Raw genomic sequence first — 15,778 nt, 5'->3', positions numbered from 1 at the left:
GGTTGGTGAGATGGCTCAACAGATAAAACCACTTGCTGCCCAAGCCTGGTGACCTGCATTAGATTCGTGAATCTACATGAAGGTATAAGGAAGAATGAGCTTCATAAAATTGCCCTCTGAGCTCCACATACATACTAGAGCATATGTGCACACTCACACACACATAGAATAAATAAATAAATTCTTTTGAGATGTCTTAGGAAGGGAGGGGCCTTTTTATCAACTTCTTCCATCAGATATGACTGTGATGGTTGGGACTGTGATGCTGTCTTATAACTAGCATGACTGAATGTAAAAATGAAATCAGAGTCTGGGTTCTCAGGGGCGTGAATTTGGTGCTAACCACAGCCAGCAACTGCTGCCTCTTTGGGTGTATGGTCAACACAAGCCACTACAACTTACTCTGTTGTCTTGAGCCACTAGGTCACTCAGCGAAACCCTTGCACACAATAGTTCTGAAGGCACGCCTCTAGAGTGGACCAGAGGTGGCTTACAGCAGTGTGAAGGTCTGAACAGGAATGGCTCCCATAGACCGTTCTATATGTGTGAGTCCTTGGCCCTTAAGTGGCACTATTAGGAAGTGTGGGCTTGCTGAAGAAAGTGTGTCACTGTGGAGGTGGGCTTTGAGGATTGATAGGCTCGAGGCAGGCCTACTGTGACAGCCTAGTGTGACAGCCTCCTTCTGCTGCTTGTGGAAGAAGTCACAGAAATCTCGGTCCCTTCTCCATCTACTTCTGCCTGCACGCTGCCCTGCTTCCTGCCATGACGATAATGCACTGAACCTCTGAAAACTGTAAGCCAGCCCAACTGAATGTTTTCCTTTATAAGAGCTGCCACGGTCAAGGTGTCTCTTCACAGCAATAGAAACCCTAACTAAGACAGGCATTGAAGAGGCCAGTGTTTGCAGGGAGCAAGGGACAAAGTGGGGTCCTATAACAGCTCTTCTGAGACTGAAACATTCCATCTTGTGTAGTAAGTTCCAGAAGCAGGCAGGTAGACAACTCACGAGAGCTTGGGGAAATCCCTGAAACTGACCAGATTCACTAGGCCCCTCCCCGACAGAGGAAAGGAATAAAAGCTGAGAGTCCCTCTCAGAAAGCTGAGCTACAGAAAAGATTCTCAGACAAGCTGAGATGCAGACTCTGAGAGGGGAAATGCCGCAAAGAAGGCTGAGAGCAGACCAATGGTCTGAAGAAGCAGAAACCAGGTGAACTGCCTGGAAGAGATTTAGGCCAACAGCGTCTCTCGAAAAGGACCCTCCAAGCTACTGAGCTTTCTGAGGCTGTGCAGTGTGCTCCAAGCTCCCAGTTTCTGTGAGCTGTCACCCTTGTGGGGTGGGCTTTGGTAACACAGTTGTCTTTGAGTCATTTCTGCTCCTATAAATAACCCCAATAAGACTCACTGGCTTGCCAAGTTGGACTTTGGTGATATCTGTATTTTGGTCTGTCATGGGTTTCCTATCTGGGGTGAGTAGACATGCGTGTGTGTCTCCCAGAAAAAGTTTTGTCACATGACCGGTGGGTACAGTGACTGACATAAAATGGCTAGAAAGCAGAAAAGTGGGGATTGGAGAGATGGCTCAGCAGTTAAGAACATTGGTTATTCTTCCAGAGGTCCTGAATTCAATTCTCAGCAACCACATGGTGGCTTACAAACCATCTGTAATGCGATCTGGTGCCCTTTTCTGGCCTGCAGGCATAGATGCAGGCAGAATACTGTATACATAATAAATAAATCTTTAAGAAAAGAAAAAAAAATCAAACAAAAAAGTGTAACTAGCAAGGGGTCCAAGGACAGGAGGAAGGGACTGGACAGTGGCAGTAACTCCAGGGCTGTACAGAACACAGGAACCTGAGGTCCCAGGTGGGGCTTGGAGGAGATGGACCTTCCAAAGGGGAGCTGAGTACAGACTGGGGGTGGGGAAGAATCAAGAACAAGTGAAGAGCCATAGGACCCAGCAGTAGGAGATGCTCGGAGACTCAGCAACTTTTGTCTCACTGGCTTATTAGAAAACCGCATCAGAAGCTGTTCCTTTATGGGAAGGGGGCTGGCTAACAAGTTATATCTGTGAAAATACTATAAGGAGCACATCTCTGTGTCCCGCCAGCCTAGCTAGAGACTATGTCACCTGCCACATATAGAAAACCCAGCCTGTTCCATCATCCACTGAATAAAGGTGGGGAGAAAGAAAATGGTCTCAAATGGTCTCTCTTGAAGGGCAGTTTGAGGTTTCAGTGAGGATGAAAGCAAAGTGCCAGCCTGGAACCAGGTATCTTATGTGGTCTCTGAGGATAAGAGTGAGACATAAGCCTAGAGGGAGGTAGCTGTAGCCTTACAACCTTGTACCGCTCTTCACGTCCCTTCAGGAGCCTAAGGACACCAACAGCATGAACTCAGAAGGATCCCAAGCCATCCTTACAGAAAAGAGGCCTGGCGGCTGCTGACTAGGGAAAGGAGTGACTTACCATCTCCTCCTGGGACGCAATAAGCTTGGCCTGTTCTTGAAGCTGAGCACGGAGGGCGTTGATATGGTGTTGCGACTGGGCAGCTGCCTTCTTCTGATCCTGAGACAGGGTGGCATGGAGCCTCTCATTCTCCTCCCGCATCTGGTGGGCACAGGAAGGTTGGTCAGTCAGATATCTGTAGGGACCCAAGTACCCCAGGTGAGAAGGGCAGTCCCTACAGCCAAATGCTGGTGGCGGTCTCGCCCGAGGCCAGACTGAATTTCTAGACTCTGCTTTCAAACAATTCTAGCTGCCTTCTGGTTTGGGTATATTTTTGAGCTGTGCCAGAGAAGAAAGGAGAAGAGAAAATGGAAGGCAGGCCTGTAGGACCATGGAAGAAGGTTCTCTGTCAGATGTGGTCACCCACTGAGGAGAGGCAGGTAAGAAAAAAAGACCACTCAAAAATCATCAAATTTCTTTTCAGATAAGAACAAGAAGGGAGGAAAATGTGTTCCCATGCCACCTCTGATGTAAGAGCAGAGGTAAAGTGAAGCTAGTTATTAATATTTGCATAAAGAATCTCTAGAGAACACAAAGGAAATGAAACCATAACACGGGGACAGGGTAACCCTAAAGTGGGGTGGGAACAAGTGCCGTCCCCATGGGCCAAGCTCCTGGCATCTTCTAGGCCGGGGGCCAGCAGAGCCTGAGAAGGCTAACCAACTTCCTCCTCAACTTCCCTTCTCTTCTTGGGCATCTACAAAGAAGCCATAAAAATTTAACGAGGTCCAGATGTTCTTGGGAGGCATCCTATCTTTGAAGATACCTTGTCAGTTATTAATGGCTCTTTGTTAGGTTTTCGTGCCCCCATAACTGACCAATGGGTTCAGAAACTACTTTATCCTATGCCCTCCTTACCCAATCCCAAGAGAACAGGACATGAACTCCCGATTACCGCATTTCCCCTTTAAAAGTTCTGCCCTCCCTCAAGGCTCCCTGCCACACTTTCCACACCCACCACGCTGGGGTGCTGAAAAGGTGTTGGTCTAAACTTAAACGTGAATATTATTAAAAACCCTCATGTAATTTGCATCGGAAATCCGGCTCCGTGAATTCATTTGGGGACCAGAAACTTGGGCACACCAGCTCCTTGCTGAAGAATCTGCTGGATAGGCAGATGACCCCATTTGTATATTAAAGGAGACTGACAGCCATGAACATCATCCACAATACACCTGACAACCAATTCTAGACAGACAATGGGACAGAGAGGGGAATGCTGCATAGGCCGAGGTCACGGGAAAGCAAATTTTCCCGCTACCCAACAGCAGCTACCTCTCTCCTCTCAGCCGCCTGCGCTTCGTGCAGTGCCTTCATTTTTCTCTTCCATTCTGCTTTCTGAAAGGGAGCAAAAGCTTGTTAAATGGAGCCTGCTATGCAGTAATAAATATAAACTATAAAATTATGAGGAGTAAAAGGTACTAGCTCCTGGTTAGACAAAAAGATGAGTGAGACAGAATAGAGAAACCGAACCAATTCGGGGGGTGGGGGGGGATGGAAACTTAGTAGGAGAGAGATTACTGACTTTGTGTTTGAACAAATGGCTAACTGACAAGAAAAAAAAAGCTTGCATGACTGTTTTAAGTCAATATAAACTAGACAGATCAGATAATTACACATAAAAATCAAGACAGCAAAATGATAATGGTAGTGATTAAGGCCACAGAATCACTCAAAGAAAACACAGGAATATTTTCTTTTTAAGTCTCAGAGCAGGCACAGTAATAAAGGACAGATGGAGAGGCTGAGGAGACGTCCAGCAGTCAAGGAGGGTCACCGCTCTTGCAGAGGACCCGAGTTCAGTTCCCAGCACCTATATCAGGCAGCTTGCAACTGCCTGCAACTCCAGCTCCAGGGGCTCCAATACCCTCTTCTAGCTCCTGCACCTTGACACATGTATGCGAATACAAAGAGACACACACACACATTAGCAAAAATGAAAAGGACTTTTTTAAAAAAGATAACTTTTACCAGAGAAACCAAACAACAATAAAGTAAAGTTAAAAGACCAATAGAAGACTCGGGGAAACTATCCACAACTAAAACAACAAAAGGCTGGACTAGTCTCCACGAGGAGAAGCAAAAGGCCAGCACAGTAGCTCAAGGCTGTAACTCCAGCAATTGAAAGCTGGAAGTAGGAAGGTCAGGAGTTCAAGGTTAGGGTCCTTCTCAGACACACAGTAGGTGGAGCCCAGGCTACATAAGACCCTGTAGCAAAGAGTGAAAGAAAGGAGAGAAGGCAAAGAAAAAAAAAAGGGAAGAATATGAACAGAGTTCAAGTTCATAGGAAAAGAAAAGTTGTGCGTGTGCATGCACGTGTGTGTGTTATATGTGTGTATATGTGTGTGTACAAGTATGCTTGCATGTATGTGGAGGCCAGGTGTCACTCTCTGGAGATAGGGTCTCTTGCTAAGTCAATTAGCTAGACGGATTGAGAGCAGTGAGCCGTGAGCCCCAGAATCTTGCCTGTCTCTGTCCCCTAGCTCTGAGGTTCTAGATACATGCTGTTCCTGGCATTTATGTGGGCATCAGGGATCTACACTAAGGTCCTCATGCTCGTATTGTGAGCATTTGACTGGCCAAGCCATCTCCTCAGGAATAAGGACTTTTTGTGATGTAAAAAAAAAAAAATCTATGAACCATCTTTGTTGGTTAGAGACTTTTGTTTGGTTGTTTTGTGTTTTTGTCTACTTAACACAAACTGGAGTCATTTGGGAAGAGGGAGCCTCAATGGAGAAAATGCCCCCACCTGACTGGTCTGCAGGCAAGCCTGTGGGGCATTTTCTTAACTGATGGTTGATGTGGAAGGGCCCAGACCACTGTGGGCAGTGTTATCCCTGGGGTGATTCTGAGCAAGACTCGGGAGAGCAAGCCAATGAGTAGTGTTCATCCTCGAGGTCCCTGCCTTGCCTACCCTTGATGATGCTCGGCAACGTGAAAGTGGAAGCCAAAAAGTCTCTTTCCTTCCTAAGATGCATTTGATCATGGTGTTTAACACAGCAATAGAAAGCAAACTAGTCTGCAGTGGTTTGAATAAAAATGACCCCCATAGGTTCATAGGAAGTGGTACTCTTAGGAGGTGTGGCCTTGTTGGAGGAAGTGCACCACTGGGGGAGGGGGGAGACTTTGAGGTCTCAGAAGCTCAAGCCAAGCCCAGTGTCTCATTGTCTCTTCCTGCTGCCTGTGGATCCAGATGGAGAACTCTCAGTTCCTCCTGCAGCATCATATCTTCCTGCCCACTGCTTGCGTGCTACCCACCATGATGATAATGGACTAAACCGTTGAAGCTGTAAGCCAACCCCAATTAGATGTTTTCATTTATAGGTTACTGGAATCATGGTGTCTCTTCACAGCGATAGAAACCCTAACTAAGACACCATGTCATCAGTTTCCGCGCCTTTCTGCAGACAGACTTCCGGCTCTTTCCCAACCGCCTTGGAGAGCGGACACAGGAGCTCATGCTGGGCTGTGGCTGACTGCTGTGGTCTTAGAGAGGATACCGACCTCCTCTGCCTGGACTTGAGTAAGGTTCTCCTAGTGGTGGCCAGAGTGGACTGGGTATGAATCTTCCCAGCTCGATTCAATGACCTCATAGTGATAGCCAGATAGGAGTCTGCACACCACAGAAACTGGCAAGTGGATTTTTAGTTCTGAGCTGATACCTAAGCATTCACTACCACACCACAGACTTGTCATAAATATCTTCACAGCCAAGGACACTTGGACACTTTCTGAATTGTTTTCAACCTCATCAGAATGAAAGTTGGGATAAAAATGTCGAAAAGACACACCTGCATTTGTATATATTAGTACATATCAGGTAAATATGATGATTAAATGCATCGCCAACCTTGCCTGGGAACCATATATTCAGTGCTTTCATACCGAACAAGGCCTGAAAATATAGAACTTTAATGTCTCTCAACTTCACCAAATCCACAAGGCAAACAGAGGCCTCGGTGAGGACGGACAGATTCCTTCCTCGTTGCTCTGGAGAGAAGGGTGTGGAGCAAACATCAGCTCAAGCTCACCTGGACTTCCATCTTCTCTCGAAGGGCCTGGAGCTCCTGGGCCTGCTTGAGTCGCTCCTCGGACTCTTCGTCCCGTAGAGACCCGAGGTGGGACTCGGTCATACTGTAGGTCTGCAGCACCTTCAGCTTCTGGAAAAGCCAAGAATCATCTCATTAAAGGAAGCCCTAGACACGACACTGGCTATATACCTTCCCCAATACAGGACCAGAAGAGTGACCCCAATCAAGAGCCTGTCCAGTTTGCCCTCACTACTACTGTGTGTCTAAAAACAGCCACACAAATCAGCAGTCCCCTCACTAGGGGTCTCCCAGGCTCAATCCCTGAACAACAGAAGCACCCATTGTGTGGGGTGGGGGACTCGTATTATTTCAGTTCCAGTGAAATTCTGATGTCCCCAAGTTCTAAGCTTGCCCAGCTCCTGGCCAGTTTGTTCCTAACTCTGGACTAAACTGAAAAATGCCACACTTAGGGCCCATGTGAGAATCTCTAGCTCCCCAAGCCATGCCCTGAAGATCCCTGTTCTTACACACACACACACACACACACACACACACACACACACACTGGCTACATCAGAAACAGCTGTTTTTGGTTTTGCACAGTATCCAAAGCCATGCCATTTAAATCTAGTGATTTTTTTTACTTTTTTAGTTGATTCTTTATGGGGTTTACATCGTGCATCTTAATCCCGTTCATCCTCCCATCCCTTCATATCCACCCTTTGCTTTTGCACATCCCCCCAAATAAAATAAAATTTAAAAGAAAAAAACTAACATACAAAAAAAAAAGTCTCGGTGTGGAAGCTGTAGTGTGGCCCAGTGAGTCACACAGTACACCTTTTAGTCCACACATTTTTACTTGTAAGTGTTCATTACAATGACTCATTGGTCTGGCTTGAGGCTTCTGTTATTCCCTTGATATTGGGCCTTCACAGGGATTCCTCTTAGATAGCCTATTGCTGCCCTGTGTCGTGGAGACCCTGCAGCTTTGGATCTGCAGGTCCGTCCCCTTTACATGCTCCAGCAGTTCACAGATAAGAGAGATGTGTCAGTCCTGATCAGCCCACCAGCTTTCCCTCATCAACACCACCAGGGCCAGTGCTCCAGCACTGTCCCAGACAGCTCGCCCACTGCAGCAGGCAACAAGGAGCAGGGCCAGCTTTCCTGCTGTCGGGCCCTCAGCGCCAGCTCACCCACCCACTCCCACACCGTCAGGGCCAGCTCTATTGACTTAATGATTCTTGAGCTAACACTGTACCAGAGGAGAAATCAGGCACAACAGGATAAAAGACAGAAGCCCTTTCCGCCTACCCATGTTACACTAACAAAGCCCATGTCTATCCCCACACATAACCCTACGATAAACCTTATTCCAGCTTTAGGAAGCTTTGAGCCTGCGTTTACTTGGTGTTCTTGATAACGTTTCCCAGCCACTGCTTAGGCAATACCAGGACAAAATGTTAATCATTTTCCAGCTTGAGTATTTTTGTTGGCAAATGCTTTAGCAGGGGCCAGAACAACTTGGGGGGGCAAGGGGGAGGGTTCTGACATGCCACTTCCGCTTTCTCTGTCGCTGTGTAGCACGCCACACAGCCAGCCCTTTGCACCGTGGACCTCCGTGGCCAGGGGCTCCTGTTAGCATATCCTCCAGCAGCTTCGCTTACCCCATGTATCCTTATGTTCTCTCTGCAGTCAGGCAACTCGGCCAAAGTGCTCACGCCTCTCTGCCAGGTAAGCTCTAAGGAGCAATGCTGTCAAAGCGCGCTTAGCCCTCCTCAGCCCTCCTCCCGTCAGGATGCTGTCTGTGGCTTTGAGGACTACCTCGCGGTACTTTTCCAATCATTCTGAACAGACTCTCACCTTGTTTCCCCCAGAATTTAAAAAAGGATGAATTGGGCCGGGTGGTGGTGGCACAGGCCTTATCCCAGCACTCAGGAGGCAGAGACAGGCGGATCTCTGTGAGTTCTAGGCCAGCCTGGTCTACAAGAGCTAATTCCAGGACTGGCTCCAAAGCTACAGAGAAACCCTGTCTTGAAAAAATAAAAATCAAACAAACCAATAAAAAAAAAGGATGAATTGACAAAATAATTATCAAACAATACTGATAATCTTGTATCCAATTATATCCCTATACTTTACTAAAATAAAATGTTGAAAGGAGGTAGGAGACATAAAAGCACAATGTGAATATCTTACAAACAAGCAAAAAATAAATACAATCATGGGGTGTTCCAGTATTAAAAGGATGTGTTCTGAATCAGAAAGGGAGCCACAGCTGGCAAAGGATCATGTCATTTTCTGAGACTCAGATTTCCTAACTAAAAGAAATTTTTTGGCCCTTTTGATGAGGTGATTTCTGAACAGCAGCCTCTGATTCAAATCAACAGTTATTTATAAATGACTCCTGAGCAGGCAGCATGTTGGGAAGTATCAAGTCGGGGACACTTAAAATCGGGAACCATGGGTAGAGAGCTAGTGAGGAGAGCAGAGAGCCACAAGGAGTAACAGCTTCCCATCCGCAGAACAGCCCTAATCCAGCCCTAATCCAGCCCTAATCCAGCAGGGAGCACTGTGTTGGGAAGGCTTGAATAATAACAGATCTCTCTCTCTCTCTCTCTCTCTCTCTCTCTCTCTCTCTCTCTCTCTCTCTCTCTCTGTCTCTCTCTCACACAGAGAGAGACAGAGAAAGAGAGAGAGAGAGACAGAGAGAGACAGAGAGAGAGAGACAGAGAGAGACAGAGAGACAGAGACAGACAGAGAGAGCTCCTGTCTGTCCTACTACGCCCCCTCTCTGCTTTTACATCCCATGGCCATCCCCCTAGGAAAACGGGCTGGTATGTATCTTTAGGCAAGACAATGGAGTGATAGCTAGAAAAGCAGTTGAAATTCACTTTCAAAACAAGGTTCTCCTGATGTGAGAAGGACCAATTAGAGACCAGGACTCCATGCATGTGTGAGAAGATGCGATTCAGCAATAACTTTAACAAGGTCTTCCTGTATAAAGATCAGCCAGCAGAAACAAGACCTTGGAATCTTAAACGCTATGTTCAGACCTCAGCTCCATCTCTTTCTAGCTGTGTGAACTTGAACAAATTATATCGTCTTGGTTTCACCTGTAAAAAGGAGTGTAATATACATTCTTAAAACAAAGTGAATGCATGCCTCACACACATTCTCTGCCCACCCACCCACCCCTTTCTAAATGAAAACAACAATAACAACACCAGAAATAGTGTTCTGCAGAGGCAGGGAACAGTAAGACCATCCTGTAAATGCTACCTATTATATGCAACTACAATAGGACCCTCCCCCATAGAGCCAGAATTCACCAGATATAAGTCAGGAAAAAAATGTATTCACTTATGTTCTGTCCCATTTTTTGCCCAATGATGAGAACTGTTTGCAAAATAAGGTCCATGTTCTAGAGAGTTCTAATTAAATGCCAGATAGTGGTATGTACTTCAAATATGCTAATTTAAAGCTGCTACAAATCTGTCGCATACAAAAGAAACTAAGGCACAGGGATGTAAAATAACACTCCCAAGATCACACAGCAAGCGTGAGGCAAAGCAGTATGGGTTTCCCTGAGCACTGGCGTCTGCTTATACCATGTCAGCTCCAACAACACAGTAAGACCCCAACAGATGTCAGGAAGACTAGTAACGACTTCAAGGGTGGGATGAAACCTCCATGGGCAAAGTGCTTATTGTACAGACGTAAAAACTAAGTTCACCCTGACACAGTGGAGCATGCTTTAAAACCCAGCACTTGGGAGGCAGAGAGGAGCCTCAGCTATCTACATAGTGAGTTACAGGATAGCCAGAGCTACGCGTAGTGAGACCATGTCTTAAAAAAAAAAAAAAAAAAGAACCTGAGTTCAACTCCCTAGCACCTATGTAAAAGCCAGATGCAACAGTGCAACTGTGTAAAACCAGGGACTGGAGCTGGAGAGAAGCTGATCCTGCGGCTCACTGGCCAGTCACTCAAGCCAAAATGGGGTCTTCCTGTTTAGTAAGAGACCATGTCTCAAAAAACCAAGGTGTGGGGATTTAAGTGTGGTAGTGAACTCCTTTAACCTCTATACTCTGGAGGCAGAGGCAGGCAGATCTCTATCAGTTTGAAGCCAGCCTTGTGTACATACTGAGTCCCAGGACAGTCAGGGGTCTGTTGAAAGACCTGTCTCGAACAACTACAAAGTAAATGAATAAATAAAAAACTGAAAGTGGAAAGTCTGAAAAGATAGCTCAGCTGGTAAGAGCACTTGCTGCTATTACAGAGGACCCAAGTTCAGTTCCTAGCACCCACATAAGGCAGCTCACAACAACCTATAACTTCTGTTCCAAGGAGTCTGATGTCCTCTTCTGACTTCCACAGGCACCCGCACATATATGTGAACACACACACACACACACTCACACACATACGCACACACATGTACACACACTATAAAAATAAGTCTAAAAAAGAAGATACAGAAAGATGGTAGGAGACATCTTATGTCCATCTCTGGTCTCTACATATGTGTGCATGGGCAAACCAATACGCACACACACATACACGCATGCAAAATTAATTTTAAGAACAAATAAACAGGCTTACAACAAAATAATTTTGAAAAGCTGTTTGTGTTGGGTACCTCTTCTAGTGTAGAGTTCTGGTTGGCAACCGTTTTAAATTCATCCCAGAATAATTGTTTCAACTTGTCTATTTCCCCATAAAGCTTGCTCCGCTCCTTTTCTTTCCACTCATCAAACTTTTTTCTAGCTTCTATTTCCCTCTGACGAGCCATCTCTATTTCCTAGAGAAAGAGAGAGAGAGAGCAATATGATGATTACTTCCACATTGTACCAAACATTTGCTGAAGACCCACGAAGGCCTGTTCTACATGTATAACACAATGGGGATCCAGAGAACTGTCCACCCTCAGCTCCTGTGGTGTAGACCCAGAGGGGTCCACTGCTAGACAAGTCTTAGGTAAACTGGAAATTCCCTTGAGGATAAGACTCGTTTTCTCTTCCTTTACACTCCTCACAAGCCCTGGTTGGTACTCAATAAATGCCTGCTAACAAACAAACGAGCTAATGCATGGAGGAACGGAGGTTAGTGTTTTTAACTCCATAAATATTTATAGCTCACCTGTCCCCAGCCTAGTATCTGGAGCTTTCAAACCCAGTTACCAAAAACTGTGAGCCAACGAACACAAACCATTATGTTCCAGTTCAGATGCCTTCAGCATCGCTACACAAAATACCACGACCCTCTGCTCTCCTTTAGGCCACACAGGTCCTTTCCAGACGAACCTAATCATGCCCCACACCAGAGAAGATGGCACTCTATCTCTGACTTTCAGTTCAGAAGAAACAGTGGGAATTCGGGCCCTGCGGGAGTCTTATGCATGGCTGGGCACAACGCCCTGAGTCTCCCCAGCCTTTCCCCTGCACACCTACCTGGACCTGCCGCTGCCGCTCAGCTTCTCTCTGGGCTTCCAGCTCCCCTTGGGTCCACTGGAGCTTGGCCCGAAGGTCTTCCAGCACCTCCACCAGTGGCTGCTCCTGTTTCTGCTTTCCTGGGGGCCACACAAGGAGAGGTGAAAAGGCAAAATGGGGCCTTCCTCCCTCTGCAATCACACCTCAGTCTGACAGCAGCTTTGCCACATAGCTCAATGGCCTGGGACAAAGAGCGTATCCCCCACCTTCCTGTCCCTCTGGTTCCCCAAACTGCAAAACAAACCTGGAATAGCACTCAAGCAGGGAGTGTGGCGTGGAGTGAGGTGAAATGTGACAACACAAAGGGCTTAGCAGTGTCGGCCATGACCGTTCCATAAATGCAAACCCATAGTAACTGTACCTTAAAGTACTTTGACAGTAATGGTAGATGGCCACAAAACAAGGGAGCAGTGGTCCTCTGCGACCCTTTAATACAGTTCCTCATGATGTGGTGACCCCCAACCACAAAATTATGGCGTTGCTACTTCATGCCTGTAATTTTCCTACAGCTATGAAACTGTGTTTTCCAATGGTCTTTGGCAACCCCTGTGAAAGCGTCGTTCAACCCCCAAAGGGGTTGCTATTCATGGGTTGAGAACCACTGTATTAGAATAACAGATAAAGAATAAGTATCAAGTACATTTTGTGACTTCTAAATGGAAATTACCAGGTACTCTTATTAAAAATCACGCTTGGGGTTGGAGAGATGGCTCAGAGGTTAAGAGCATTGGCTTCTCTTCCAGAGGACCCAGATTCGACTCCCAGCACCCACATGGTGGCTCACAACTGTCCTGCAGCTCCAGATCCAGGGGACCTGATGCCCTCTTCTGTCTCTGCAGGAACCAGGCACACATGTGATACACACATATACATGCAGACAAAATACTCATATGCATAAAATTAATCTTTTAAAAAAATGTTTCCAAATAAATAAGGTAAAATCAGCTTGTTCTTTGAAATAGGCACTGAGCTCTAGGCAAGCAACCCCACCCCTACCTCCTACCCCCATTTTAAAATTTTATTCTAAGATAGGCTCTCACTAAGTTGCTCAGGTGGACCTTCCAGTTCTCTTGTGTTAGCCTCCTAAGTGACTGGGACTAAAACCTATGCTACCAGACAGGGGAACAAGCAATTTTGGAATGCAGGGTTATCTCAGTTTGATAAAGTAATTAAGGGTAACTATAGACCAGAAGAGCTGGCAATAACAATTGTCTGAAGAACATATTTCCCAGTGCTGGAGAGACGGCTCGGTGATTAAGAGCACTTGCTGCTCTTCCCGAGAACATGAGTTCTGTTCCCAACAGCTATGTCGAGTACCTCACAACTGCCTGTAACTCCAGCTGTAGTAATGCCCTCTTATGACCTTTATAAGCAAACACACACGGTATACACACACATAAATAAAAATTAATCTTAAAACAGAGGAAGAACAGTTCCTTCTCCTTCTAAAAACTACAAAGATTTACATAGAGAATGTTAATTCCCGTCGTATACAGTAAGGAGATTCTTGAGTTATCCAGTTGTTCTACAGGACAATGTAAAAGAAACTGATGGTCACAACAGGAAATTTTATTCAGTCATTAAAAAATCATGTTTTCACAACTCCAGCCAAGAGTATGTACACACACACACACACACACACAAAACTGTCTCAAAAAGCAATAGTCAAAAGTGATTTCATATGCTTGCAAAAGAAAAGTACATCAAAATAACTGCCAGAGATAACACACATTGTTTTTATTTTTATTTTCTATGTATCATCATAAGTTTCCATAATTTTACAAGTTTTATATATTTTTATAAGAAAACAAGAAACTAGTATATAAGACATAGACTATTTTCCTTAATAATCCTCAATATAGAACTATGAAGAGATATATAAGTACATAGTTAAATAATACTGCTTTAAGCTAGCTCGCTCTCTCTTTCTCCCCCCCCCCAACTCTCTCACTCTCTCTCTCTCTCTTTCTGTATGTGCGTGTATGTGTGTGTGTGTCTAAGAACTGAACCTAGAACTTCACTCATTCAAGCAAAGCCTAAATTACTGAGTTACATTTTCAATTCTAAAATTCATTTTTAAAAAAAAAGAAGAAGGAATTATAATGATGGAAAATAACGACGCTTTCCCAATGAAATTGCTGTGTTATATTATGTGTTTATTGTGCAGATACTTCTGTTGAACTCAAAAAGCATATGTAAATGTATGGGTACAGTGCAAAGCCTTGCTGCTCCTTTTGGAATTTGAAATGGCAAAATTAAATAAAGTGATTAAGTCACGATAAGCGCCAGCATACAGAACAGCCAAAGAACTGGTCTGACTGCTCATTTGCCCCATTTAAGCTCACAGCCAGGCTCAGAGAGCTTCAGACGAGGCAGGGAGACTAAAGGTCCTTCAGACTCACTGCCTGCTTCAGACACAGTGGATGCTATGAAAACTCAGACAAGACTGCACTGCTCACATGGAATCTCTAGGAGGCTCTAAGGGCAAGTTCATATGTATGGGCCCCACTCACCAAATCCTAGCCTAGCAGCTCCCAGATGTTTCCCGGACTCACCGACTTCTGCTGCACCTGCATGCCTGCGCTGGATGTGGCCCCGGAGAAAGGTGGCATTCATGAATGTCTTGTCACACAAATGGCACTACACAGAGGGGGAACAATTGGAAGAACTGGATTAGATCCCCCAGACAGCATGGGACTTCCCTGTATTGAAAATCTGCCTCCATGGGGCCCAAGGGCTGCTTCAGAAACAGGAATAATTTGAAGGGTTTGGAGGGTGTGAAACCCTGGGTTCAATTCCCATCATCACATAAATAAAGAAGGATGGTAGAAGTGGGAAAGGAAGGAAAATAGGATCCCTGATTTTGAATAGAACACAAGGCCAGTAAAAATAACCACCACATATATGTCCTAGCCGTCCTTACAACGGAATGTGACCATGTCGCTAAATTCCAGTCATTATATACAATCAAAAATGGTATATAGGGCTGGAGAGATGGCTCAGTGGTTAAGAGCATTGCCTGCTCTTCCAAAGGTCCTGAGTTCAATTCCCAGCAACCACATGGTGGCTCAAAACCATCTGTAATGAGGTCTAGTGCCCTCTTCTGGCCTTCAGGCATATACACAGACAGAATATTGTATACATAATAAATAAATAAATATTTTTTAAAAAAATGGTATATACATTTTCTAGGAGGTGACACTTTTTTTAAGTCCTGGTGGCACACACCTTTAATTGGAGTACTCAGGAAGCAGAGCCAGGCAGATCTCTGTTACTGCAGGACAATCACAACGGACAGAGTCTGCACGGACAGATTCTGGCCACTGAGACGTCACAGAAATAAACCTCTAGTTATAGGAGGAATATAAGTAAGGTGGGACAAGAAGATGCCCCACCCCACACTAACAGCCTTGCCTCCAAACTATGAATCTCCTGAAAGCCTAAACTAGCATGAACTATAACTACATTCAAGACAATCCTGTGACAAGGATTAATGTCTCAACCTACGTCTCTGGTACAGTGGATTCAAACATTCAAGTGCTGTACTGGCTATGAATTATTACTTGTCTGAATTATGAAATAATTTTTCTAAAATGAGCCTGCCTCCACTACGCCTTGCTACACATGTGTCAATAGCCACATGCGTCCATGTACACATGCCTCTACATGGCACACTCAGCACAAATTCAGACTCTATCCTTGTACACACACAAACACATACGCCTTCCACACATACATCCTCAGGCACATATACCAC

General features: G+C 45.4%; 1 protein-coding gene across 5 annotated transcripts in view; it reads right to left on the bottom strand.

Annotated features, from left to right (window-relative positions):
• Dzip1l (DAZ interacting zinc finger protein 1 like) overlaps positions 1-15,778 on the bottom strand; it is a 40,302-nt gene that overhangs the window by 12,141 nt on the left and 12,383 nt on the right. For 4 of the 5 annotated variants that reach the window (XM_050139557.1, XM_050139554.1, XM_050139555.1 and 1 more), the window contains exons 4-9: positions 14,577-14,661; positions 11,983-12,101; positions 11,172-11,333; positions 6,536-6,664; positions 3,780-3,842; positions 2,466-2,606 (exon numbers count right to left, since the gene is read on the bottom strand). In XM_050139557.1, coding sequence (XP_049995514.1) covers positions 2,466-2,606; positions 3,780-3,842; positions 6,536-6,664; positions 11,172-11,333; positions 11,983-12,101; positions 14,577-14,661 — 699 coding nt within the window. The remainder of the gene's footprint in view (positions 1-2,465; positions 2,607-3,779; positions 3,843-6,535; positions 6,665-11,171; positions 11,334-11,982; positions 12,102-14,576; positions 14,662-15,778) is intronic. The other variant, XM_050139558.1, reaches the window with a different exon arrangement.

This window comes from Alexandromys fortis, unplaced genomic scaffold (assembly GCF_014885135.2).
Source record: "Alexandromys fortis isolate MF-2015 unplaced genomic scaffold, M_Fortis_MF-2015_v1.1 scaffold_36, whole genome shotgun sequence".
NCBI classification, from domain to species: domain Eukaryota; kingdom Metazoa; phylum Chordata; class Mammalia; order Rodentia; family Cricetidae; genus Alexandromys; species Alexandromys fortis.
This window is presented reverse-complemented; position numbering and strand designations above follow the sequence as displayed.